Genomic DNA, 27,605 nt, shown 5'->3' on the forward strand with positions numbered 1-27,605 from the left:
AGAGTCAATACAGGACTAAGATTGAATCGTACTACACTGGCTCTGACGCTCGTCGGATGTGGCAGGGCTTGAAAACAATTACAGATTACAAAGGGAAGCACAGCCGCGAGCTGCCCAGTGACACAAGCCTACCAGACGAGCTAAACCACTTCTATGCTCGCTTCGAGGAGGCAAGCAACACTGAAGCATGCATGAGAGCACCAGCTGTTCCGGATTACTATGTGATCACGCTCTCCGTAGCCGATGTGAGTAAGACTTTTAAGCAGGTCAACATTCACAAGGCCGCAGGGCCAGACGGATTACCAGGACGTGTACTCCGAGCATGTGCTGACCAACTGGCAAGTGTCTTCACTGACATTTTCAACATGTCCCTGACTGAGTCTGTAATACCAACATGTTTCAAGCAGACCACCATAGTCCCCGTGCCCAAGGACTCTAAGATAACCTGCCTAAATGACTACCGACCCGTAGCACTGACGTCTGTAGCCATGAAGTGCTTTGAAAGGCTGGTCATGGCTCACATCAACAGCATTATCCCAGAAACCCTAGACCCACTCCAATTTGCATACCGCCCCAACAGATCCACAGATGATGCAATCTCTATTGCACTCCACACTGCCCTTTCCCACCTGGACAAGAGGAACACCTACGTGAGAATGCTATTCATTGACTACAGCTCAGCATTCAACACCATAGTGCCCTCTAAGCTCATCACTAAGCTAAGGATCCTGGGACTAAACACCTCCCTCTGCAACTGGATCCTGGACTTCCTGACGGGCCGCCCCAGGTGGTAAGGGTAGGTAACAACACATCTGCCACACTGATCCTCAACACGGGGGGCCCCTCAGGGGTGCGTGCTCAGTCCCCCTCCTGTACTCTCTGTTCACCCATGACTGCATGGCCAGGCACGACTCCAACACCATCATTAAGTTTGCCGACGACACAACAGTGGTAGGCCTGATCACCGACAACGATGAGACAGCCTATAGGGAGGAGGTCAGAGACCTGGCCGTGTGGTGCCAGGACAACAACCTCTCCCTCAACGTGACCAGACAAAGGAGATGATTGTGGACTACAGGAAAAAAAAGAGGACTGAGCACGCCCCCATTCTCATCGACGGGGCTGTAGTGGAACAGGTTGAGAGCTTCAAGTTCCTTGGTGTCCACATCACCAATGAACTATCATGGTCCAAACACACCAAGACAGTCGTGAAGAGGGCACGACAAAGCCTATTCCCCCTCAGGAGACTGAAAAGATTTGGAATGGGTCCTCAGATCCTCAAAAAATTCTACAGCTGCACCATCGAGAGCATCCTGACTGGTTGCATCACCGCCTGGTATGGCAACTGCTTGGCCTCCGACCGCAAGGCACTACAGAGAGTAGTGCGTACGCCCAGTACATCACTGGGGCCAAGCTTCCTGCCATCCAGGACCTCTATACCAGGCGGTGTCAGAGGAAGGCCCTCAAAATTGTCAAAGACTCCAGCCACCCTAGTCATAGACTGTTCTCTCTGCTACCGCACGGCAAGCGGTACTGGAGTGCCAAGTCTAGGTCCAAAAGACTTCTCAACAGCTTCTACCCCCAAGCCATAAGACTCCTGAACAGCTAATCATGGCTACCCGGACTATTTGCACTGCCCCCCCACCCCATCCTTTTTACACTGCTGCTACTCTGTTAATTATTTATGCATAGTCACTTTAACTCTACCCACATGTACATATTACTTCAACTACCTCAACTAGCCGGTGCCCCCGCACATTGACTCTGCACCGGTACCCCCCTGTATATATAGCCTCCCTACTGTTATTTTATTTTACTTCTGCTCTTTTTTTTCTCAACACTTTTTTTGTTGTTGTTTTATTTTTACTTTTTTGTTAAAAATAAATGCACTGTTGGTTAAGGGCTGTAAGTAAGCATTTCACTGTAATGTCTGCACCTGTTGTATTCGGCGCATGTGACCAATACAATTTGATTTGATTTGATTTGACTAAATACTTTTTTTCCCCACTGTATACAAATAAAAGATGACTGGTCATTGGTCAGATCAGATTGTGATGTCATGATCTGGGCCAAAAACTCCATACCACCTGAACAGGCTGAAATTCCAGGCATTTTTTACACAAAAAGGGCATTATCATCATTTTCACAATTTCAGAGTGTTATTTCAACATCATAGTATAGAAATATCATTTAAAAAATCACTTTTCTGACTGCACTGCCCTTTTAAACCCCCAATGCTCCTTTGAGACCCATCTTTCAAAGTCATTGAGATCTCTTCTTCTAGCCATGGTAGCCAAAATAATGGGCAACTGGGCATTTTTCTACATGACCTCTAAGCATGATGGGATGTTAATTGCTTAATTAACTCAGGAACCATACCTGTGTGGCAGCACCTGCTTTCAATATACTTTGTAGCCCTCATGTACTCAAGTGTTCCCTTTGTTTTGGCAGTTACCTGTCTGTGTAAAGAAAATAGAGAGTGTTCTGATCATACCAAGATGGGAAGTTATTTTTTAAGACTGGATTTGTACGTCTCTTGGACACAAAGGTGACGGCTCTACAATTATTTTCTGTAAAATAAACGACTAAAGGTGTCACACACACACACACACACACCCCTGCTCTACATACTAAACAAGGCATGAGGTCCATAGTGTTACCTGTAATATGAGTAGATATGGTAGTGACTGTCTAACCCTTCGTCTTTTGTACAGCCTCATACACGGTCAGTTTAAACATTGGATATAGGCTATAACACATTTGTCACAGTGGTTTTGATACAGCAGATATTATCATGTAGTGAGTGCACTTAGAGCAAAGGTGTGAGAGGCCACTAAAACCAATGTAAACCTTTACTTCTAGATGTTATTTATTTCTTTAGAGTTATCATGTCAGCAGTCTCAAATTGGAAGTGCAGCGACTGTCTTTTTCATTCAAGTCTAACATCCTCCTGACAATGCGAGAGCAGACAGAAAACCTTTCTCCTCTTACCTCAGTACTACATTAGCTGACGTAACTCAAAATGGAGAAGACCCTGATTTTGTACACAAGGTTCCAATTTAGATAATCAGCTGGCTGTCATTTCGTCAACCACTTCTTTGTCAAGTAGTTTTCTCCTTCTCCCAAGACAGACATGGAGGAGAGGTTAGCCTAGATCTTGGAGCAATTTCCACCCTCATCTACAGTACATGCCTGCTGAATTTTAAATCAAACCCTAGTGCAACACCCTACTCCCTACCCCAACACTCTACTCCCTAGTCCAACACCTTACTCCCTAGCCCAACACCCTACTCCCTACTCCCTAGCCCAACACCCTACTCCCTAGCCCAACACCCTACTCCCTAGCCCAACACCCTACTCCCTAGCCCAACAACCTACTCCCTAGCCCAACACCCAACACCCTAGCCCAACACCCAACACCCTACTCCCTAGCCCAACACCCTACTCACTAGCCCAACACTCTACTCCCCAGTCCAACACCCTACTCCCTAGCCCAACACTCTACTCCCTAGCCCAACACCCTACACCCTACTCCCTAGCCCAACACCCTACTCCCTAGCCCAACACCCTACACCCTAGCCCAACACCCTACTTCCTAGCCACACACCTTACTCCCTAGCCCAACACCATACTTCCTAGCCACACACCCTACTCTCTAGCCCAACACCCTACGCCCAACACCCAACACCCTACTCCCAACAACCTACTTCCTAGCCCAACACCCAACTCCCCAGCCCAACAACCTACTCCGTAACCCAACACCCTACTGCCTAGCCCAACACCCAAAACCCTACTCCCTAGCCCAACACCCTTCTCCCTACACCCTAGCCCAACACCATACTTCCTAGCCACACACCCTACTCTCTAGCCCAACACCCTACGCCCAACACCCAACACCCTACTCCCAACAACCTACTTCCTAGCCCAACACCCAACTCCCTAGCCCAACAACCTACTTCCTAGCCCAACACTCTAATCCCTAGCCCAACACCCTACTCCCTAGCCCAACACTCTACTCCCTAGCCCAACACCCAACACCCAACACCCTAATCCCTAGCCCAACACCCAACACTCTACTCCCTAGCCCAACACCCAACACCCTACTCCCTAGCCCAACACTCTACTCCCTAGCCCAACAATCTACTCCGTAGCCCAACTCCCAACACCCTACTCCCTAGCCCAACACTCTACTCCCTAGCCCAACACTCTACTCCCTAGCCCAACACCCAACACTCTACTCCCTAGCCCAACACCCAACACCCTAGCCCAACACCCTACTCCCTAGCCCCACTCCCTAGCCCAACACCCTACTCCCTACACCCTACTCCAACACCCTACTCCCTAGCCCAACACCATACTTCCTAGCCACACACCCTACTCTCTAGCCCAACACTCTACGCCCAACACCCAACACCCTACTCCCAACAACCTACTTCCTAGCCCAACACCCAACTCCCTAGCCCAACAACCTACTCCGTAACCCAACACCCTACTGCCTAGCCCAACACCCAAAACCCTACTCCCTAGCCCAACACCCTTCTCCCTACACCCTAGCCCAACACCATACTTCCTAGCCACACACCCTACTCTCTAGCCCAACACCCTACGCCCAACACCCAACACCCTACTCCCAACAACCTACTTCCTAGCCCAACACCCAACTCCCTAGCCCAACAACCTACTTCCTAGCCCAACACTCTACTCCCTAGCCCAACACCCTACTCCCTAGCCCAACACTCTACTCCCTAGCCCAACACCCAACACCCAACACCCTACTCCCTAGCCCAACACCCAACACTCTACTCCCTAGCCCAACACCCAACACCCTACTCCCTAGCCCAACACTCTACTCCCTAGCCCAACAATCTACTCCGTAGCCCAACTCCCAACACCCTACTCCCTAGCCCAACACTCTACTCCCTAGCCCAACACTCTACTCCCTAGCCCAACACCCAACACTCTACTCCCTAGCCCAACACCCAACACCCTACTCCCTAGCACAACACCCTATTCCCTAGCACAATACCCTACTCCCTAGCCCAACACTCTACTCCCTAGCCCAACACTCTACTCCCTAGCCCAACAAACTACTCCCTAACCCAACACTCTACTCCCTAGCCCAACACCCAACACCATACTCCCTAGCCCAACACTCTACTCCCTAGGCCAACACTCTACTCCCTAGGCCAACACTCTACTCCCTAGGCCAACACTCTACTCCCTAGCCCAACACTCTACTCCCTAGCCCAACACTCTACTCCCTAGCCCAACACTCTACTCCCTAGCCCAACACTCTACTCCCTAGCCCAACACTCTACTCCCTAGCCCAACACCCAACACTCTACTCCCTAGCCCAACACCCAACACCCTACTCCCTAGCCCAACACTCTACTCCCTAGCACAACACCCTACTCCCTAACCCAATACTCTACTCCCTAGCCCAACACTGTACTCCCTAGCCCAACAACCTACTCCCTAACCCAACACTCTACTCCCTAGCCCAACACTCTACTCCCTAGCCCAACACTCTACTCCCTAGGCCAACACTCTACTCCCTAGGCCAACACTCTACTCCCTAGGCCAACACTCTACTCCCTAGCCCAACACTCTACTCCCTAGCCCAACACTCTACTCCCTAGCCCAACACTCTACTCCCTAGCCCAACACTCTACTCCCTAGCCCAACACTCTACTCCCTAGCCCAACACCCAACACTCTACTCCCTAGCCCAACACCCAACACCCTACTCCCTAGCCCAACACTCTACTCCCTAGCACAACACCCTACTCCCTAACCCAATACTCTACTCCCTAGCCCAACACTGTACTCCCTAGCCCAACAACCTACTCCCTAACCCAACACTCTACTCCCTAGCCCAACACCCAACACCATACTCCCTTGCCCAACACCCTACTCCCTAGGCTAACACTCTACTCCCTAGCCCAACACTCTACTCCCTAGCCCAACACTCTACTCCCTAGCCCAACACTCTACTCCCTAGCCCAACACCCTACTCCCTAGCCCAACACCCTACTCCCTAGCCCAACACCCTACTCCCTAGCCCAACACCCTACTCCCTAGCCCAACACCCTACTCCCTAGCCCAACACTCTACTCCCTAGCCCAACACTCTACTCCCTAGCCCAACACTCTACTCCCTAGGACAACACTCTACTCCCTAGGACAACACTCTACTCCCTAGCCCAACACTCTACTCCCTAGCCCAACACTCTACTCCCTAGGCCAACACCCTACTCCCTAGCCCAACACCCTACTCCCTAGCCCGACACCCTACTCCCTAGCCCAACACCCTACTCCCTAGCCCAACGTCCTAATCCCTAGCCCAATGCCCTACTCCCTAGCCCAACACCCTACTCCCTAGCCCAACACCCTACTCCCTAGCCCAACACCCTACTCCCTAGCCCAACACCCTACTCCCTAGGCCAACACTCTACTCCCTAGGCCAACACTCTACTCCCTAGCCCAACACTCTACTCCCTAGCCGAACACTCTACTCCCTAGCCGAACACCCTACTCCCTAGCCCAACACCCTACTCCCTAGCCCGACGCTCTACTCCCTAGCCCAACGCCCTACTCCCTAGCCCAACGCCCTACTCCCTAGCCCAACGCCCTACTCCCTAGCCCAACACCCTACTCCCTAGCCCAACACTCTACTCCCTAGCCCAACACTCTACTACGTAGCCCAACTCCCAACACCCTACTCCCTAGCCCAACACTCTACTCCCTAGCCCAACACTCTACTCCCTAGCCCAACACCCAACACTCTACTCCCTAGCCCAACACCCAACACCCTACTCCCTAGCCCAACACTCTACTCCCTAGCACAACACCCTACTCCCTAGCCCAATACTCTACTCCCTAGCCCAACACTCTACTCCCTAGCCCAACAACCTACTCCCTAACCCAACACTCTACTCCCTAGCCCAACACCCAACACCCTACTCCCTAGCCCAACACCCTACTCCCTAGGCCAACACTCTACTCCCTAGCCCAACACTCTACTCCCTAGCCCAACACTCTACTCCCTAGCCCAACACCCTACTCCCTAGCCCAACACCCTACTCCATAGCCCAACACCCTACTCCCTAGCCCAACACCCTACTCCCTAGCCCAACACCCTACTCCCTAGCCCAACACTCTACTCCCTAGCCCAACACTCTACTCCCTAGCCCAACACTCTACTCCCTAGGACAACACTCTACTCCCTAGGACAACACTCTACTCCCTAGCCCAACACTCTACTCCCTAGCCCAACACTCTACTCCCTAGGCCAACACCCTACTCCCTAGCCCAACACCCTACTCCCTAGCCCGACACCCTACTCCCTAGCCCAACACCCTACTCCCTAGCCCAACGCCCTACTCCCTAGCCCAACGCCCTACTCCCTAGCCCAACACCCTACTCCCTAGCCCAACACCCTACTCCCTAGCCCAACACCCTACTCCCTAGCCCAACACCCTACTCCCTAGGCCAACACTCTACTCCCTAGGCCAACACTCTACTCCCTAGCCCAACACTCTACTCCCTAGCCCAACACCCTACTCCCTAGCCCAACACCCTACTCCATAGCCCAACACCCTGCTCCCTAGCCCAACACCCTACTCCCTAGCCCAACACTCTACTCCCTAGGACAACACTCTACTCCCTAGCCGAACACCCTACTCCCTAGCCCAACACCCTACTCCCTAGCCCGACGCTCTACTCCCTAGCCCAACGCCCTACTCCCTAGCCCAACGCCCTACTCCCTAGCCCAACGCCCTACTCCCTAGCCCAACACCCTACTCCCTAGCCCAACACTCTACTCCCTAGCCCAACACTCTACTACGTAGCCCAACTCCCAACACCCTACTCCCTAGCCCAACACTCTACTCCCTAGCCCAACACTCTACTCCCTAGCCCAACACCCAACACTCTACTCCCTAGCCCAACACCCAACACCCTACTCCCTAGCCCAACACTCTACTCCCTAGCCCAACACCCTACTCCCTAGCCCAATACTCTACTCCCTAGCCCAACACTCTACTCCCTAGCCCAACAACCTACTCCCTAACCCAACACTCTACTCCCTAGCCCAACACCCAACACCCTACTCCCTAGCCCAACACCCTACTCCCTAGGCCAACACTCTACTCCCTAGCCCAACACTCTACTCCCTAGCCCAACACTCTTCTCCCTAGCCCAACACCCTACTCCCTAGCCCAACACCCTACTCCATAGCCCAACACCCTACTCCCTAGCCCAACACCCTACTCCCTAGCCCAACACCCTACTCCCTATTATTGTTAAAATGGTGGCTTTACCTATTGATGGAGCTATGTCTACTTAGATTTTTTCTCTTTCAAATAAACGGTTATTTCTTCAACTTCTTATTTCTTCAACATCACACAATTGTGTTTGAAATGAAGAAACCCCCTTCAAAACCAAATGACAGATGGCTATGTATAAAATATTTATTATTATAAATAGTATTTTACATATCTTTACAAATACTCTCATTTGTGCTTACAATAATTACATTTACAGTATCATTACAGGGAACGTACGAATATTGTGACATTACTGTCCTCATGATATATTTATATTAATGGTTGATATTTTACTAACACTTTACTTGAAGGGTACCTACATAAGCACTTCATAACATAAGCATAACCCATATACCACATTCATAAACAGTACATATATACAGTACCTTTACTAAATGCTTGTCAACTATGTCAAAAAATATTTTTGTTATGAATGTGTTATGAAGACCTGATATACTGTAGGTACCCATAAAGTAAAGTGTAACCAATATTCTCTCTCTCTCTCTCCACATGACATTCCAAAGTAGTATGTACAGACATAGTACCACTAGGCAGCAACCTTGAGCTGACCACAAAAATAGTTTAATGTTGTTTAAACTGGTCTGACGTAATCATGCTCACATGTTTTAAAGAGTGCAAAAGCGAATCAAGTTGAAGGGTTTTTTGGTGCATGAAGGGACTCGTGCAGCTGGGAGTTTGGGCCTTTAAACAAGGTGTTGGTACATGATTAGGTTTTATTGACCAGGCACATGCATGTAAGTGTTGCATCCCCAATGGCACCCTATTCCCTGTATAGTGGACTTCTTTTGACCAGGTGACCTGTTCAAATGTAGTGCCCTATATAGAGAATAGGGTGCCAAGTGGGATGCAGCCAAGGACTAGCTGAATAGCTGGTAGGCTCTTTCTCAATTGTCTAAAATGTCAGTTCTCTCGTAGCTTCCTCTAGTTTATTACACTGATCTGAAAGAACTGACCAGGTTAAAGCCAGCCTAATGACAAGCGTCCACCATACGGTTTTACCTGTCAAGTCTTTTCCAATCAATGTAGATAAAGGGGAGTAGCCTAGGAGAGGACGTTTTTGTGCAATCGAGAGAGAGCCCCAGATTACCCAGCCTCGAATTGTGATGCTATCCATCAGGGCTCTCTATCAATTGGTGTTCTAAACGACCCTTCTCCACTGTGATGTCATCACAGCAAGAAAAACCAACACATAAGGATCACCCATTAATGCAGTGGTATTCAGGTGAACACACTAAGCCAAGAATAAATACTTCTAAAAGTTTATCATCAAATATTGTACACATGCATCAATGCAGCTGGAATGAGAATGTACATCAAGTTTCCATAGAAGTGTGGTAAATGCATTATTGATGTACATTTGATGAATAACCCCCTATGTGATTTCAGATGGAAACATATTGAAGAATAAAGTTACATTACTAGCAATATGGATTACATTTACATTTTAGCAGACGCTCTTATCCAGAGCGACTTACAGTTAGTGAGTGCATACATTTTCATACTGGCCCCCAGTAGGAATCGAACCCACAACCATGGCGTTGCAAACGCCATGCTCTACCAACTGAGCTACACGAGACCATATGCATCAACCAAATGACATCATTGTTGTAGTTGCCCATGGTGGCCATTTTGGAAGAGTATCACATCACTTAACAAAAGCATGCTATAATATTTAGAAACATTTGAGCATTGTAATGCATAGAGTACAGCCTCATTTTTCTCATTAAAACAACACACCCTTACTCAGGCATTGGCCCATTAAACATTACTATACCGTATGTCAAGATAAATGTGTTAAAAATAAACAAGCTATTCTCTCTTTATGTTCACTTCTCCGTATCATAGAGACCGTGAATCCAGGCCAAATTTAAGGTATGTTTAAGTAAAGTGTGTGCATTTGTTTCCAATTTGCTAGAAAATAGTAACACATTTACACCAATAGGGGTCAGCAGTAAACAGTCATAACTGTATAGTTTACAGGGTAACACTACTTAATGCCAACACGGATAATGCATGATGTTGTTATAATGCATTACAAGACTTGCAATAAGCATATGATCCTTACAATGTCTTATCTCATAGTGATCCTTAATACATCACAGCAGCTATTTTCAGAAGAAAATGCTTAATATAAATGCATAACATAGCCTATAATAACACATTTTGAAGGTTCATATATGCTTATGACAAGTCATTAAGCACTATCCATGTTGGGTTTACGTAGTGTGTTTCTGTTGACTACAATTAATATCTGTCCAGGATCGTAATTATACTATTCATAATTATTGCTAATATTGTCTGTAAGTGAAGACCCTCCACATTCCATGTTGTTTATGGTCGAATGATAAACATGGTAACATTCATTAGTTGTAGTTTCCTTCAGATTCCAGCATGGACAAATCATCATAATCAGGACTTTTGAGAAAAAAATAAGCTGGAGAGCTGCTGTTTGCATACAAGAGCTGATCTCTGGACACTAGTTTTGTAAGCAAGCTCTTAGTGGAGTATAGAACAGTCCAACTCAAACTACTGCACGACTTATTCAAAGGTTGCAAGTGAAAGAAAACTCATTCATGACCCTTGAATCTCTATACATAAACACCTAGCGAAACCCATGTTCTGTAAACATTGTATACTGTTATTGTAATGGTTTTGTTCAAAATTAATATCTGAAATCATTCGTTAATACGAAATGAGACAAGAAGAATAGCCTAATGTAACACGATCACGATATGGGTTGGATTTAGTTCACGCATTGTAATAGCAGACAGTTACAGCAGAGATATGTTTTTTTTGCCCTTTTACTACGTAATTAATAAATTGAGTGCAGTGTTGCGGCTGTCTATGTTTGTAGCCATCTGCGGGCTATGTAGCACAATGCAGCCATTATGTAGCGTTATGTAGCCATTATGTAGCGTTATGTAGCCCAATGCAGCCATTATGTAGTGTTATGTAGCCCAATGTAGCCATTATGTAGCGTTATGTACCCCAATGTAGCCATTATGTAGTGTTATGTAGCCATTATGTAGCATTATGTAGCCCAATGTAGCCATTATGTAGCGTTATGTACCCTAATGTATCCATTATGTAGCGTTATGTAGCCCAATGTATCCATTATGTAGCGTCATGTACCCCAATGTAGCCATTATGTAGCGTTATGTAGCCCAATGTATCCATTATGTAGCGTTATGTAGCCCAATGTAGCCATTGTGTAGCGTTATGTAGCCATTGTGTAGCGTTATGTACCCCAATGTAGCCATTATGTAGCCCAATGGGAACACTGAACCGTGGAGACCTCCCTTAAGACTGATAATGAACTACATGTATATGTACTGAAGCTGGTTTAGTGAACCCCACTCACGGGATGAGTAACCTTGCCAGAGACCTGAAGACTCACGTTAGCTTCCCAAACTAATGCCTAGGCTTAAATACAGCCCAACACTGTCTTGTGGCATGCAAGACACCGGGCCCAAATGCCAGTTGGTCCCATATAGTAACGGCAAGATCATCAGCATCATACTGTATATTAAGATGACACTGCTAGGGTGTGATTAGTTATCATGTTAAACTCACTGAAGGTGCCCACATCATTGAAGATGTGAACACAGTGGTTGATAACTTTGGCACTGCTAGGTTCTAATTAGTAACAGAAGGTAATCTACATGTCCTGTATATAAATTAGATGTAAAAAATGTACATTGATTACTAATTCACAGGCCTCAAACTTCTGTCTGCCTTTGATATTCAGCAATGGAGTTCAAAGCATGAGCATACAGTAGGCTAGCCTACGGCAAGCTGCAGGACCAAACAGTACTGACATTAATGTGTGTTTAACAATGCAAGTCATGCAGCAAGTCATGCTTTGCAGTGACGTGTCTTGAATTATTTTATTTTTTTTGGAAGAACCAGTTACACAGCAAATGTTGTAATACATTTTCTATACGTTTCACATGTACAGTGTCTAAGGAGAGAGCCATCGGTTAGATGAAACTAAAGAATCAGCTAAGTAATGCAACCTCCTCCACATGCAAACAGCACAACATGGCGAGGTGGAGTGTTAGTGCAACTGAAAGAGTTCAGAGACATTCCCAGCACTGGAACCATCGGCCAAGAATACTGACCAAGCGGTCAACAAAGGTGGTTGGTTGTTGGTTTCTTGGCTATGGATATCAGATCGAACAGTGAACTGCTAAGACACGGTGATGGTCGGTCAGTCTGAAAGGAGGTTGGAGTTTGAGTTCTTTATTAAGACCATGCTGGTCTTCAATCGGTCAGACGGGGTTCTCTGTGCACAGACCAGAAGATTGATTGGTTAAACGTGACGGTCCTGAGCTCTGATTGGTCAACACAGCCTCCTCCATCTGGTTTAAAGAAGACGATGACACAGAGAGTACGGTAGTAAAGTTGGAAAAACAAACCCAAAGTAATATATTCTGTGAACCACCTGTGTGTTTATGAATGCATTGATAGAATATCAGGAGCAAGATCTATATTGAATGATTTATAGCAAGTACAAAGCTCAATATGCAGTCCCACCTGTGCTGAATGCATGTATAGCCTTTTTGCATTTATAAAGACAACACCAAGGTACACAACATGACCAAAAGTAAAAGTGTTCGTTGAACTTCTCATTTAAAAATCATGGACATTAATATGGAGTTGGTCCACCCTTTTCTGCTATAACAGCCTCCACCCTTCTGGGAAGGCTTTCCACTAGATGTTGGAACATTGCTGCGGGGACTTGCTTCCATTCAGCCACAAGAGCATTAGTGAGGTCAGGCACTGATGTTGGGCAATTAGGCCTGGCTCGCAGTCGGTGTTCCAATTCATCCCAAAGGTGTTTGATGGGTTGAGGTCAGGGCTCTGTGCAGGTCAGTCAAGTTCTTCCACACCGATCTCGGCAAACCATTTCTGTATGGACCTCGCTTTATGCACGGGGGCATTGTCATCCTGAAACAGGAAAGGGCCTTCCCCAAACCATTGCCACAAAGTTGGAAGCACAGAATTGTCTAGAATGTCATTGTATGCTGTAGCGTTAAGATTTCCCTTCCCTGGAACTAAGGGGCCTAGCCCGAATCATGAAAAACAGCACTTACAGTTGACCAGGGCAGGGCAGAAATTTGATGAACTGACTTGTTGGAAAGGTGGCATCCTATGACAGTGCCATGTTGAAAGTCACTGAGCTCTTCAGTAAGGCCATTCTACTGCCAATGTATGTCTATGGAGATTGCACGGCTGTGTGCTCGATTTTATACACCTGTCAGCAACGGGTGTGGCTGAAATAGCCTAATTCACTAATTTGAAGGGGTGTCCACATACTTTTGTATATATAGTGTATACAGAAAGTCTTGTAAAGTATTACAGGGTGATAGAATGACATCGTGAATACATACAGAATCTATTGTACACTGGTGGCTCAAAGAAAGCAAAATATTTATTCATCCCTTATAGATACTCTGAGAACCACTCATAAAGATAGTGATCCCATTGGAGATCTACAAGGATAATGAAGGTGAACAATAAAACATTCATTGCTGCTCTGCTCTTGCTCCACAGACTGGTAAAAAAAGAAAAAGTCTCAACCGAAATATACAGCCGATGTGCACGAGCAGACTAGCAGAACACAAGCGTACAGGAGTATAGGTGTGAACCTGTGTCTGTGGGTCACAGAGAGGGTAGCCAAACCCATGGTGGTCTTAAGGTCACTGCACTGTGCCTTGAACCCTTTCACTGCGCTCACCCCAGAATCTTCAAAGTGACCAACAGGGTCAACTCCAAGGTTCCATGGCCCACAGGGGTAAAACCACCAGGTCCTCTTTACATTAACAGCATCGTAGCATCATCATCTGCTGCTTTTCACAGGCATCAGCAAGGTGAGGGCTAATCAATGGCCTCAGCTGAGATACGCCAACAGCCTCCAGCATCTCTGACCCTATTGACCAAATTGCCCAGCATTGGCACAATAAAGATTTTCTGAATCTGTTAACCGTCTTCACACTCTCAAAGCCCCTCTTTGCTTCTACGAAAATATGTCCTCCTTGTCCGAGTCTGGCGAGGTGGGTCTGGAGATCTCAAAGAGAGGCTTGGGGGAGCTGGGAGCTCTCCTTTGAGCCTTGAGAAGCTTCAGAGCTTCTGCTAGCTGGGCCTCCAGGCCGGCCATGCGGGTGTTCAAGGCCTTCAAGTCCTCTTTGAGCTCCAGCTTGAGCTCCAGGAGGGAAGCATGGAGAGTCTGCTCTGGGATGGGGTAGAAGGCGTGCTGCTTGGCCACCTCAGGGGGCACTACAGGGCTGCGGTCCTGTGGCGTGTTGCCCGTGGTTAGAGCGCCGTCCCCAACGTTATCCAGACGCAGATCGCTCTTGGTAATGCCGCTGTCGCACGAGCCGGTTTTCTTGAGCGAGGTCTGGGACTCGTGGGCTGCCCCTACCTTGGTCCGCTCGGGTAGCGTCTCCATGGACTCGGCTTTGGACACCTTGGAAATGAAGAACAGAATGTATTAATGCAGATGGCTGGAGAGCTATTGAATCATCACTAGAGCTATCTAATGCCGGGATTCAATCAGAGGCTGGGAATCCTGGTCTAAATACACTGCTAAAAAAAATAAAGGGAACACTTAAACAACACAATGTAACTCCAAGTCAATCACACTTCTGTGAAATCAAACTGTCCACTTAGGAACCAACACTGATTGACAATAAATTTCACATGCTGTTGTGCAAATGGAATAGACAACAGGTGGAAATTATAGGCAATTAGCAAGACACCCCCAATAAAGAAGTGGTTCTGCAGGTGGTGACTACAGACCACTTCTCAGTTCCTATGCTTCCTGGCTGATGTTTTGGTCACTTTTGAATGCTGGCGGTGCTTTCACTCTAGTGGTAGCATGAGACGGAGTCTACAACCCACACAAGTGGCTCAGGTAGTGCAGCTCATCCAGGATGGCACATCAATGCAAGCTGTGGCAAGAAGGTTTGCTGTGTCAGCGTAGTGTCCAGAGCATGGAGGCGCTACCAGGAGACAGGCCAGTACATCAGGAGACGTGGAGGAGGCCGTAGGAGGGCAACAACCCAGCAGCAGGACCGCTACCTCCGCCTTTGTGCACAAATGTGTCAGCTCAAACGGTCAGAAACAGACTCCATGAGGGTGGTATGACGGCCCGACGTCCACATGTGAGGGTTGTGCTTACAGCCCAACACCGTGCAGGACGTTTGGCATTTGCCAGAGAACACCAAGATTGGCAAATTCGCCACTGGCGCCCTGTGCTCTTCACAGATGAAAGCAGGTTCACATTGAGCACATGTGACAGACGAGTCTGGAGACGCCGTGGAGAACGTTCTGCTGCCTGGGCGGTGGGTCAGTCATGGTGTGGGGTGGCATTTCTTTGGGGGGCCGCACAGCCCTCCATGTGCTCGCCAGAGGTAGCCTGACTGCCATTAGGTACCAAGATGAGATCTTCAGACCCCTTGTGAGACCATATGCTGGTGCGGTTGGCCCTGGGTTCCTCCTAATGCAAGACAATGCTAGACCTCATGTGGCTGGAGTGTGTCAGCAGTTCCTGCAAGAGGAAGGCATTGATGCTATGGACTGGCCCGCCCGTTCCCCAGACCTGAATCCAATTGAGCACATCTGGGACATCATGTCCCAGATGTCCTGAGTGGCGCAGTGGTCTAAGGCACTGCATCACAGTGCTAACTGTGCCACTAGATCCTGGTTCGAATCCAGGCTCTGTCGCAGCCGGCCGCGACCGGGAGACTCATGGGCGGCGCACAATTGGCCCAGCGTCGTCCAGGGTAGGGGAGGGAATGGCCGGCAGGGATGTAGCTCAGTTGATAGAGCATGGCGTTTGCAACGCCAGGGTTGTGGGTTCGATTCCCACGGGGGGCCGGTATAAACAAAAATATGTAAGCTCCATCCACCAACGCCACGTTGCACCACAGACTGTCCAGTTGGCGGATGCTTTAGTCCAGGTCTGGGAGGAGATCCCTCAGGAGACCATCCGCCACCTCATCAGGAGCATGCCCAGGCGTTGTAGGGAGGTCATACAGGCACATGGAGGCCACACACACCACTGAGCTTCATTTTGACTTGTTTCAAGGACATTACATCAAAGTTGGATCAGCCTGTAGTGTGGTTTTCAACTTTAATTTTGAGGGTGACTCCAAATCTAGACCTCCATGGGTTAATACATTTGATTTCCATTGATAATGTTTGTGTGATTTTGTTGTCAGCACATTCAACTATGTAAAGAAAAAAGTATTTAATAAGATTATTTCATTCATTCAGATCTAGGATGTGTTGTTTAAGTGTTCCCTTTATTTTTTTTAGCAGTGTATGTTATGTTTCTGGTCATACCTTGTTCCAGTTGGAATCCTTGGCCATGGAGTCCTTGAAGCGGCCCCAGCCTTTGACCTTGGCCGGCTCGGACAATCGGAGAGATGGGGCCTGGAGCTTGGCTTTGTCTGACGGGCCGGAGGTTGTGGACGCCAAGATGGAGATTGAAGGAATGGGTGTGGCTGGGCTTTCGGTGACGGTGACAATGCTGGTGGTGGCGATGATTTCATGGATGGGAATGGGCTCAACATACACGGTCTGGCCACTCTCCAGGTCATCGGATGGGTCGGCCCACTCCTGATGTACACGGGCCTCCTTCTGCTGCCGGAACCGCTGGAAGAGCCGACGGACCGGATGGTCAGGCGGGAGGTTGAGGGGCGCCTCATTCTTTCGTCTCAGGCGCTCCTCCTCCTCTCGTTTCACGTCGCTGATCTTTCTGAACACAATCTGTAGAGAGACAACACACTCTTCATTAGTTCAATTCAACTTGTTTTTGTTTGCACATACTGCATGATAACTTGTCTGAGAACAGAACAGTGATACTATGAACTCCATCCTGTGTTATGTAGCTCATGCTGTGCATTGGGTGGACTGTCTAACCACATTATGCTAAGCTAACCAGAGGTTGCTGAAACTAACCAAATAACCAGAATGTGCACTTTAAAAAATATATATATTTAAAAAATCGGGTCAATCAACTAAGTTTAGATAAGTGAAAAAAAACATGTCAATGTGTATCTGCACCAAATTCAGCTCTGTTCGATGATGAGCTTCTCTGACAGTTAAGACTAGCAACACAGGTAAGTATCTATAGTAGATACGCAGACAGATAATGCAGTGGAGCTAAAGGCATGGAAGTGGAGGTACAGTGCATTACTAATTTAAACCCATCGTACTGAAAACACTGCAAATAATGCCTTTTGTGGAGTCCCTCAAAGGAAATATGAATGGCTCCTCTCGATCCTCGCACCAGTGACTTTTTTCTCTACAGAAACGCAATCATTATTTAGCAGAATGTTAACCAAAACACAAAACAGACATTTTTGATTATTCTGGGTGACATTTAGAAAAAGCTTGTTCTATTTATGTCGATACAGTATTTTACACAGCAACTGTTGTCCCACAGATTGCATTCCTTGAACCATTCATGCACAACACATTTCTAGTGGCTTAGGATTTGTAAATATATATTCGTAGGGAAAAGCACATGCAAAATATCAAAGTTATATGCTTAGTATTTTCATTTATTTAGAGCCAGCACAAACACCCAAAGTTTCGACTAGGTCTTTTTCAAGGGTGCGCTGTGTGAGCAAACTCCTGCAGTCTGTATTCATACAAGTTTGAGTGAACAACAGGTGGCAACAATTGGTTATTTCAATTAGATAGCAATCAATTAGTGAGTCACAGTAGACAATATATTTAGACAGAATCATAAGTCAACATGATATAGACAGGGCCCATGTTTTTCAAAGCAATGCTCCCATGACTTGTGCAAAGGCATAACAATATTGATTAAAAAAATCAAAACATGGCCATGACACAGTAAATGTACAAAAATAAAAAATAAAAGTCAGATCGATTTCCTCATTAAAAGGATACGTTGGGATTTTGGCAATGAGGCCCTTTATCTACTTGAGTCAGATGAACTTGTGGATACCATTTTTATGTCTCTGTGTTCAGTATGAAGGAAGTTACAGGTAGTTTCGCAAGCCAATGCTAACTGGCGTTAGTGCAATGACTGGAAGTCTATGGGTAAGAGACAGCTAAAGAGGTAGAGAAAGATAGAGAATCTCTGCAATGGATTTGAAAAAGATGAACTACAGGCAATCAGTGTTCGAACAGGAGATATTAAACAAAATATTGAAAAAAATGAGCTCATCTTATGATGTTCATTGCAAAAATTTACTGATTCACTGGACACACACACACGACTGAAATATTAAATGACTGAAATAGATTAGTATGGCTATCCTCATCTTCTATGGAGACAAAAAAAGAAGACTAAGCAGCACATTCTAGATTGCTTTTGAAAAATATTACATTTGATTGAAACCCTAAACCCTGCATCAGACATATGCCAAATGCATACATGCTTATAACAAGTTATAAATCATTATACCTGCAGGCTTGTAGAAAAGTCTTACCCAAAAGGCCAATCTGCTGGTTTATCATTAATAGTTTGCTAAACTACTTCTCAACAGTGGCGACGCTTCATTTTGAGCCCCACCTGTTACATAAAAATAAACTGTTTTGCATGTTATTTTGGCATTATTATGGGTCACATATCAGTTTGCAATCAATGTAAAAATAATAATAATAATTTAGTAAATAAAGCCGCATACAAACAATTTTTTGCTTTCTTGACTAAGGCAGCTCCAAAATGCAGGTGTTTCAGCCTAGCTCAGTGCTTTCTGTGGTGGTAGGGCAGCCAGTGGAAAATATAGAGCGTAGGGGTTGGTAATGTTGTCTAGTGCCGTGATTGGCTGTGTTCTGTCACTCATGGGGACACTACGTCAGGTAGAGCTCGAAATCTACAGGTAGAGCAAAAAGATTCAAGCCCCTTGGGTTCTGCCATAGACTTACACATTAGAAGTGCCCATCCAAGAAGGCTCAAGGTCATTGGCCACAGATAAAATGACCTCAAATCACGTTATATCTACCGTAGCAAATCCTTTTCAATCCTTGTCATATGAAGAGAAATTATAGATAAAACGTATTGGTGCTCATCGGCCATTGGACATAAACATTACACAACAAGTTGGAAATCGCAAATTCAACACTGAGTGCTGAGGCGCGACCGCAACCTCCGGTTCGATCCCAGGCTGTGTCACAGCCGGCCGTGACCGGGAGACCCATGGGACAGCCCAGCATCGTCCGGGTTAGGGGAGGGTTTAGCAGGTCGGGATTTCCTTGTCTCATCGTGCTCTAACGACTCCTTGTGGCGGGCCGGGCGCCTGCAAGCTGACTTTGGTCGTCAGTTCGACAGTGTTTCCTCCGACACATTGGTGCGGCTGGCTTCTGGGTTAAGTGAGCAGTGTGTCAAGAAGCAGTGCGGCTTGGCTCTCGACCTTCGCCGAGTCCGTAGGGGAGTTGCAGCGATGAGACAAGATCGTAACTTCTGGCCGTTGCATGTGAATGTTTATCCTTTTAAAAATGTTTAAAATGTTTACATCCTTTTTCTCCCCAATTTCGTGATATCCAATTGGTAGGTAAAGTTTGAATACATTGGCCATGCTGTCAATCCACCATGACTTCTGCTGCGTTCAAAACAACTGGAAACTCAGAACTGGGAAATGTCAGACTTCAGTGAGTTAAAGACAATTGGGAATTCGGGAAAAAAACCTAGCTCTGACTGGGAAAATACGGAAAATAATTTTGAACGGTCATCCAACTCGGAATTCCAAGTCGGGAACTCGGGCCTCTTTCTAGAGCCCACAAGAAGGACCGCCGCGCCACCTTCCTGTTCAAGTGAGCACAGCACAACAGGGTGAGTCCAAAAATGTCTTGTATGCTGCTGCATAAATGATGTAATATGCCAGGGAGATGTGTGTATACTGTAGCTAAGAAACTAATACTAAGTGTATATTGTGTATTAAGCTGTTAGTAGCCCCTAATAATTTGGTCCCTTTCCCCCCTCATAACTTAGCCTACTGTTCTGACTTGGTGGTGCACACGTAGCCTACAGCCTGTTTTAGAGAAATGTAATCTTCAAATATTGTAAGCATTGTCTGATTATATGCCCCCTTTATTTATCCTACGGTTCTGACTTGGTGTACAGGGAGAATACTTTAAGAACGGCCCATGTTCTGAATTCTGTCACTGTACATTTCAAAAGTGCTGAACAAATAGTTATATTGACCACGTCCGTCCTAGCTCGGATTGCCTCTTATCCGCTCGCCAATCCCTTATGCCATAGTTTGTACATCTCAATTGTCAGTAGAAACCACATTTGTTTAAGCAAGTCAGCCATATCAGCTATGTTTTTAAGAAAGGCAGTAAATGAGGCTGAACAAACTGTTTCGATGCCAGACAAGGCTCCGCTGGTTTAGCGGTGGTAAGGATTCACTCCATGGTGCTGAAAAGAAGGCTATGCTGTTGGGACAGCTATATGTAGGCCCTAATAGTTTGTGGGCACCGTTTGTCACCGTTATAGTGCAATGAATGTATTGTTTAGTGTTGTGTAGTGTCTTTGTTGGCATGCATCATAAAACATTTAAAAAATGGTTAGCCCCACCAAGATTTACATGCTAAAATCGCCACTGCTTCACAATATATATCCCAAACATTTGCTGCTACCCCCAAGCGAAAATATGGTGTCACGAACATCCAAGTCAGAGAAGTGGTTTGGCATCTATTATTCAGTGAGCTGCTGAATTGCCAGCTGGCTGCTTCAGAGAACAAGAGCTTCACGTCAGTTGGGTATTTTGTATTTTATGTAAGGATGAGAGTTTAATTTAGGTTAAGCCAGTGACTCTCATCATAGGGGGGGTTAATCATGCCAAACACTGTAACGTTAACTCTGTCACTTAGTCGCCTACATATACAGTGCCTTCAGAAAGTATTCACACCCCTTGACTTTTTTGTTGTGTGCCTGAATTTAAAATGGATAAAATTAAGATTTTGTGTCACTGGCCTACACACAATACCCCATAATGTCAAAGTGGAATTGTTTTTAGAAATGTTAGAACTTAATACAAAATGAAAAGCTGAAATGTCTTGAGTCAATAAGTGTTCAACCCCTTTGTTATGGTAAGCCTAAATAAGTTCAGAAGTAAAAATGTGTTTAACAAGTCACATAATAAGTTGCATGGACTCACTCTCTGTGCAACAATAGTATTTAACATGATTTTCAAATGACTACCTCATCTCTGTACCCCACACATTCAATTATCTGTAAGGTCCCTAAATCGAGCAGTGAATTTCAAACATAGATTTAACCACAAAGACCAGGGAGATCTTCCAATGCCTCGCAAAGAAGGGCACCTTTTGATAGGTTGGTAGTGGTATATATATATATATATATATATATATATATATATATATATATATATATTTTGAAGCAGACGTTGAATATATTCCTTTGAGCATGGTGAAGTTATTACTTACACTTTGGATGGTGTATCCATACATCTAGTCACTACAAAGATACAGGTGTCCTTCCTAACTCAGTTGCCAGAGAGGGAGGAAGCTGCTCAGGGATTTCACAATGAGGCCAATGGTGAATTTAAAACAGTTACAAAGTTTAATGGCTGTGATAGGAGAAAACTGAGGATGGATCAACAACATTGTAGTTACTCCACAATACTAACCTAATTGACAGACTGAAAAGAAGGAAGCCTGTACAGAATAAAAATATTCCAAAACATGCATGCTGTTGGCAATACGGCACTAAAGAAAAACTGCAAAAAATGTGGCAAAGAAATTAACTTTGTGTCCTGAATACAAAGCGTTATGTTTGGGGCAAATCCAACACATCATTGAGTACCACTCTTCATATTTTCAAGCATGGTGGTGGCTGCATCATGTTATGGGTATGCTTGTCATCTGCAAGGACTATAGAGTTTTTTTTAGGATAAAAATAAATGGAATAGAGCTAAGCACAGGCAAAATCCTAGAGGAAAACCTGGTTCATTCTGCTTTCCAACAGACACTGGGAGACAAATTCACCTTCCAGCAGGACAATAACCTAAAACACAAATCCAAATATATATATATATATATATATATTATTTATTTTTTTCTTCTTCTGGGGGTAGATCAGCTTAATATTGCAGATAGATTGTAACTTCTATCAATGTAATTGTCTGCATCACTTCCAATCCCCCATGGGGGGATACACTGGAGTTGCTTACCAAAATGACATTAAATGTTCCTGAGTGGCCAGTTTTGACTTAAATCTGCTTGAAAATCTATGGCAAGACATGAAAATGGCTGTCTGGCAATGATCAACAACCACAGCTTGAAGAAATGTTAAAATAATAATGTCAAAATATTGTACAATCCAGGTGTGCAAAGCTCTTAGAGACTTACCCAGAAAGACTCACAGCTGTAATCGCTGCCAAAGGTGTTTCGATCATGTATTGAGTGTAAATACGTATGTAAATTCTATATTTCATTTTCAATACATTTGCACAATTTTCTAAAAACATGTTTTCACTTTGTTATTATGGGGTATTGTGTGTAGATAGGTGAGGGAAAAAAATCTATTTAATCCATCAGGCTGTAACACAACAAAATGTGGAATAAGTCAAGGGGTATGAATACTTTCTTAAGGCACTGTAGGCCTACACGTGCACAGGCCAACCTGGTCGCACACCCATTCGCATTATATTTTTTGGTCGCTACATTTCGTATTATACGTCCCTCCATTTCGTATGATATGTTACAAATGGTCCAGTGTCATTGCACTGCTGGAATAGCGGTCGTACAGTATTATTCAAAAAACTGTGTTTTAAGGGAGAAGTAGGCATTGGTCTGAAGCCGAAAAATAAAGGACATTCACGAGCACCACAATGCCTACTTTACCCATACTCTACCAAGGTTTTCCAGCACACAGCTTTGACCTACTACAGTAGCTACGTTGGTGTATTGTACTTCAAACAATGTGTATGCAGGTTGCTTAGGATTCAAACCTTCTCAAACAGCCTAATTCATACTTTTAGAGGAGGTGCTCCCACAATAATGTGATTTGTCAGCTAGCTTGTTTTGTGAAAGAATGTGGTATATATTCAACATTGAGTTGTAGTGCACAAATGTCCACACCACTGTTTGGGTATCGTTGGCTAGCTAGCTAGCTAGCTAGCTAGCTAACTGGTATTAGGACGTAAGCTAGCTAACGTTAGCTGTGAGAAGTAGCTAGCTATGTCAGCTGTTGTCTGGCTCCAGCTAGCTAGCTAACTAATGTCATGACCGAAGCAATATGTGTAAAAACCTTCCATAACCAAATATAGCTAGCTATCCAATGTTAGCTCTCATCTGGTATAATGTTACGTTAGCTAGCTACAGTACAGCTGCTGGCTAGCTAGCTAATCAAAACAAAACCACATTCATTGGCTTATCAAATCAAAAACAGCGCACTATTAACAACCAACCCATTGTTTCATGTCGGACAATCATCTGTATGCATTTATTGATTAACCTCAGCTTGAATACCAACATATAGCTATGTACAGTAGCCTAGGTTTGATCTCATCCACTTCTTATGACTGCCTGGCTGCTTGGCTGGTGCAGGTGGCCAGCTGTATTGTTGAGTTGCTGAGCAACCAAGTTGCTGGGCCCAGTTTTAGAACTGAAAAATATGTTAGCGTTGTCAGAAATTCTACAAAAAGGTAGCACCTCTTTGGTTCTCTATTGGCACGTGAGAGTGATCAATTGTACATTTATTAAAAACTGTTGCCCCTAAAAGAGTCCGAAAGGTGGCTAGTCTAATGGTCACTTTTTGGACTCTGTAGTCTCGTTCTTATCCGACGCCTAGATATTAAGCGAGGTCTGGGGAACAAATTGTATTTTTTCCTAATGCTAACGACCCTGGACAATAATTTCTTAGCGGTCATACAGTATCATACGTCTTGTTGCATTAGCATTTGTGGCTAACATTAGCTATAAAGTTAGCTTAACATAGCTAGCAGGTTAATGTAACATAGCTAGCAGATTAGCCTTACGTGGTTCAGTCTAGGGTTAGCGAACATGCTAAGTAGTTGCAAATCGGTATGGTTGTGGTTAGCTAAAGTCGCTAATTAGCTATGATGCTAAAGCTGTCCCGACACGATTCAAACTCGCAACCTTTGGGTTGCTAGACGTTTGCGTTATACGCCCACCCATCCTCCCTGACCAACCTCCCTACTTACTTTAGTTTCTGTCTAAAGTAACTTTCTGTCTTAAGTAACCAGACCATTTGAAACATATCATACGTATTGGAGGTATCCCCCCCAAAAAAAGAGTACTATCCTACATCTAGTCGGCGCGAACAGGCTGTACGGGCATGCACACATACACACACCTGCACAGACATCAACAATACTGGACGTACAAGTATGGAAGCAAACATATTGTACTGTACCATAGTTATAGTTACAAGTATGGAAGCAAACATATTGTACTGTACCATAGTTATCTAACGCTCTTCGTTGTTGCTTTATGCTTTGTTTGTTTGCTTTCATATTTAATATCACCTCAAGAGAGGAACTGGTGTCTTGCTGTGTGCAGAGCAGTCAAGCCAACAGTGTTGTGTACAATGAAAAATTGTGGCCTGAGGTGTTAGTGTTGCACTTTTATCTTTAGATCAGAGACAGGGTACACAGACAGGGTAACACACACACATGCACGGACAGTATTAGTGTGTGTATTTGTGCTTGTGTGTTTTTGGACAGACGTGTGCTCAGTAAGGAACTCCCATGGCGCTGTCTGAAAGTTCATAACTCGCCTATGGCTCAAGCCTTACTTTCATGAGGACGCTATGCTAACATAGCTTGAGTGGTTCATGAGGCAGAAGGCTAACGCAGACCAAATCCAGTCTGCATGGTGATATCTGAAAAACTATAAGACAAAACAACAGCCATGGTCATTTAAGTACAGTTTTCTTTTTATCAGAATATAAAATGCTACCCAACTTTTTATTCAAAAAATGCTTTATCTGTTAGCTTATCATTGCTATTTATAATTCACTTTCACAATTTGAAACTTTAAGATAGTATTTTCAGAGTAATACTGCACCCAAACCCAATTCATTTGAATGTGTAGCAGAAGACCCCTAAAGGCAAAGCAAGCAGTGTCATTTTGATTCTCTGATAGATCAATGGGCAAGGACGACTCACCACTTCATTGTATCCATGGCGATGCCAACAGGGTGTTACTTCTTCTAAGACTTGCCATCCGCATCTGGGTCCACTCAGCCATAACAAAACAGAAAGTAGGTTGACGCTGTAGTGTATTCTTAATGTCTTCAGAGGCTCATTAGACGTATGATATGCTTTGATGTGTGACACTAATGTCTAACTGTCTTTTCTCTGAATGCTGTTACGACGCAAAGGAAGATACAAATGAAAAAACTGTATTAGATAGGTTTGACTTATACCATACCAATCTGTTGGAATTAAACCGAATGAGATATACAGTATATTGTACATATAATGTATCCAAGTGTGATAGCTGAGCTTGATCCCAACATTGGAGTCTTTCTCTCTTCTACTCCCTCGTTTGGCCTAACAGAGCCATAGGAATAGATTCTCTCTGTCTCTCTGCCTGTGTGCAGTATTTAGTTTAGTTTATTCTTTAGCATGGCCTTTGGCTCTCTATCACTCATGCTGACAGCAGCATAGAGAGAGCAGGGTGCTCCCTACCCAGACCACAGTACCCATCACCCACCCACATATCTCCACCTGACAAACACCATCTGAAGCGCTGTGGGAGCATGCACGCACGCACACACACACACACACACACACACTAAGCCAACTCAATCTAACACCCCCTGTCCTTTTTATCTCCTCATACCATCCACCCTGACATCTGAATGGCCACTCCCCTCACCAGAAACCCTGCCCGCTCCATACGCTACACTCTTAGAAAAAAAGGTTCCATCTAGAACCTAAAAGGGTTATTCGGCCATCCCCATAGGAGAACCCTTTGAAGAACCCTTTTTGGTTCCAAGTAGAACCCTTTCCACAGAGGGTCCTACATGGAACCCAAAAGAGTTTTACCTGGAACCAAAAAGGGTTCAACCTAGAACTAAAAAGGGTTCTCCAATGGGAACAGCCGAAGAACCCTTTTGGAACCCTTTTTTCTAAGAGTGTAGCACTCCAAGCCCGCATCAAAGATGCTGAAGCGAGAGTGAAGATGCGGAGTGTTCCTGCCTGGGCCAGAATGGAATTAACACTAGCATTAGCTTGAGGGCAAGGGAAGGCAGTGGCAGAGTGTGTGCGTCTTTGTGATCGACTACACAACAGATCCTCTCAAACGTCCTCTGCATCTTACACAGGCTGCGTCCCAAATGGAACCATATTCCCTATAACTCTATGGGCCCTGGTAAAAAGTAGTGCACTATATTGGGAATAGTGTGATATTTGCTACGCAATCACCGACCCGATATGGCTCATGTATCCACTCAAACAGAAGTCAAAACTCTGCTTCTGTGATATTTCACACCAACCCTTCGTCATAAAGCTGTCTTTACACTGTCATTAGGGTGACATGTCTACGTCATTTAAAGTGTGGTCCTTTGATTTCCCCAATGTCAGAACAGAGCAGAACAGAAATCTGCCATTCACAAGAGCAGAAGTCCAAACTAGGGTTAAATAAAAGGAGGAACCCAGCGGGCGAAGCTGGTTGAATGACATCAATCCACATCAAGGAGAGATGAGTGTTCGACTTTCTTTTTTCATTTGAATTGATGTCATTACAACCAGTGATTATACCCTGATGAAGACAGCTTGGCTGTCCAAACGATGGTATAAAAGCATCTGAGCTCATGGAGTGTGCGGCACTCCTTTTCTTTTTAAATATGGTTGAATGTCATTGCAACCTCATTTATAGGTTGAAATCGGGGTTGTAATGATGTTGATGTAACCAGTTTTGCCCACTGGGGAAGATAGCTAGTTGACAATATTGCAACCGTAAATTTCATCCACCACCCTAATCGTGGAAGGGTGTACTTTTCATTACTTCGGTTAATTCGTTTTCCCTATAACTGTGACAGTGGACCAAGATCAATGGTCACAAATTGCCCTCCTTATTAGTCACTAATTGCCCTCCTTATTAGTCACTAATTGCCCTCCTTATTAGTCACTAATTGCCCTCCTTATTAGTCTCCTCAGAATTAGTCATTTCGCTTCGGTTTCTCTTTCCCCAAAACATCCTGCTGATTGTAATTCCTTCCTGCATTGAACCTTTATTGAAGCTCTCCTCCTCCATGGCCTGCCACACACACACACACA

The 27,605-nt window shown here is 45.2% G+C and overlaps 1 protein-coding gene across 4 annotated transcripts in view; it reads right to left on the reverse strand.

Annotated features, from left to right (window-relative positions):
* Positions 1 to 13,616: 13,616 nt before the first annotated feature.
* The window catches only part of LOC121553631 (potassium voltage-gated channel subfamily H member 1), an 86,018-nt gene continuing 72,029 nt past the window's right edge, over positions 13,617 to 27,605 (reverse strand). For all 4 annotated transcript variants that reach the window (XM_041866896.1, XM_041866895.1, XM_041866894.1 and 1 more), the window contains 2 exons: positions 16,696 to 17,121; positions 13,617 to 14,815 (listed from right to left, as the gene is read on the reverse strand). In XM_041866896.1, coding sequence (XP_041722830.1) covers positions 14,366 to 14,815; positions 16,696 to 17,121 — 876 coding nt within the window. In that variant the 3' untranslated portion in view covers positions 13,617 to 14,365. The remainder of the gene's footprint in view (positions 14,816 to 16,695; positions 17,122 to 27,605) is intronic.

Source organism: Coregonus clupeaformis, chromosome 37 (assembly GCF_020615455.1).
Source record: "Coregonus clupeaformis isolate EN_2021a chromosome 37, ASM2061545v1, whole genome shotgun sequence".
Taxonomy (NCBI): Eukaryota; Metazoa; Chordata; class Actinopteri; order Salmoniformes; family Salmonidae; genus Coregonus; species Coregonus clupeaformis.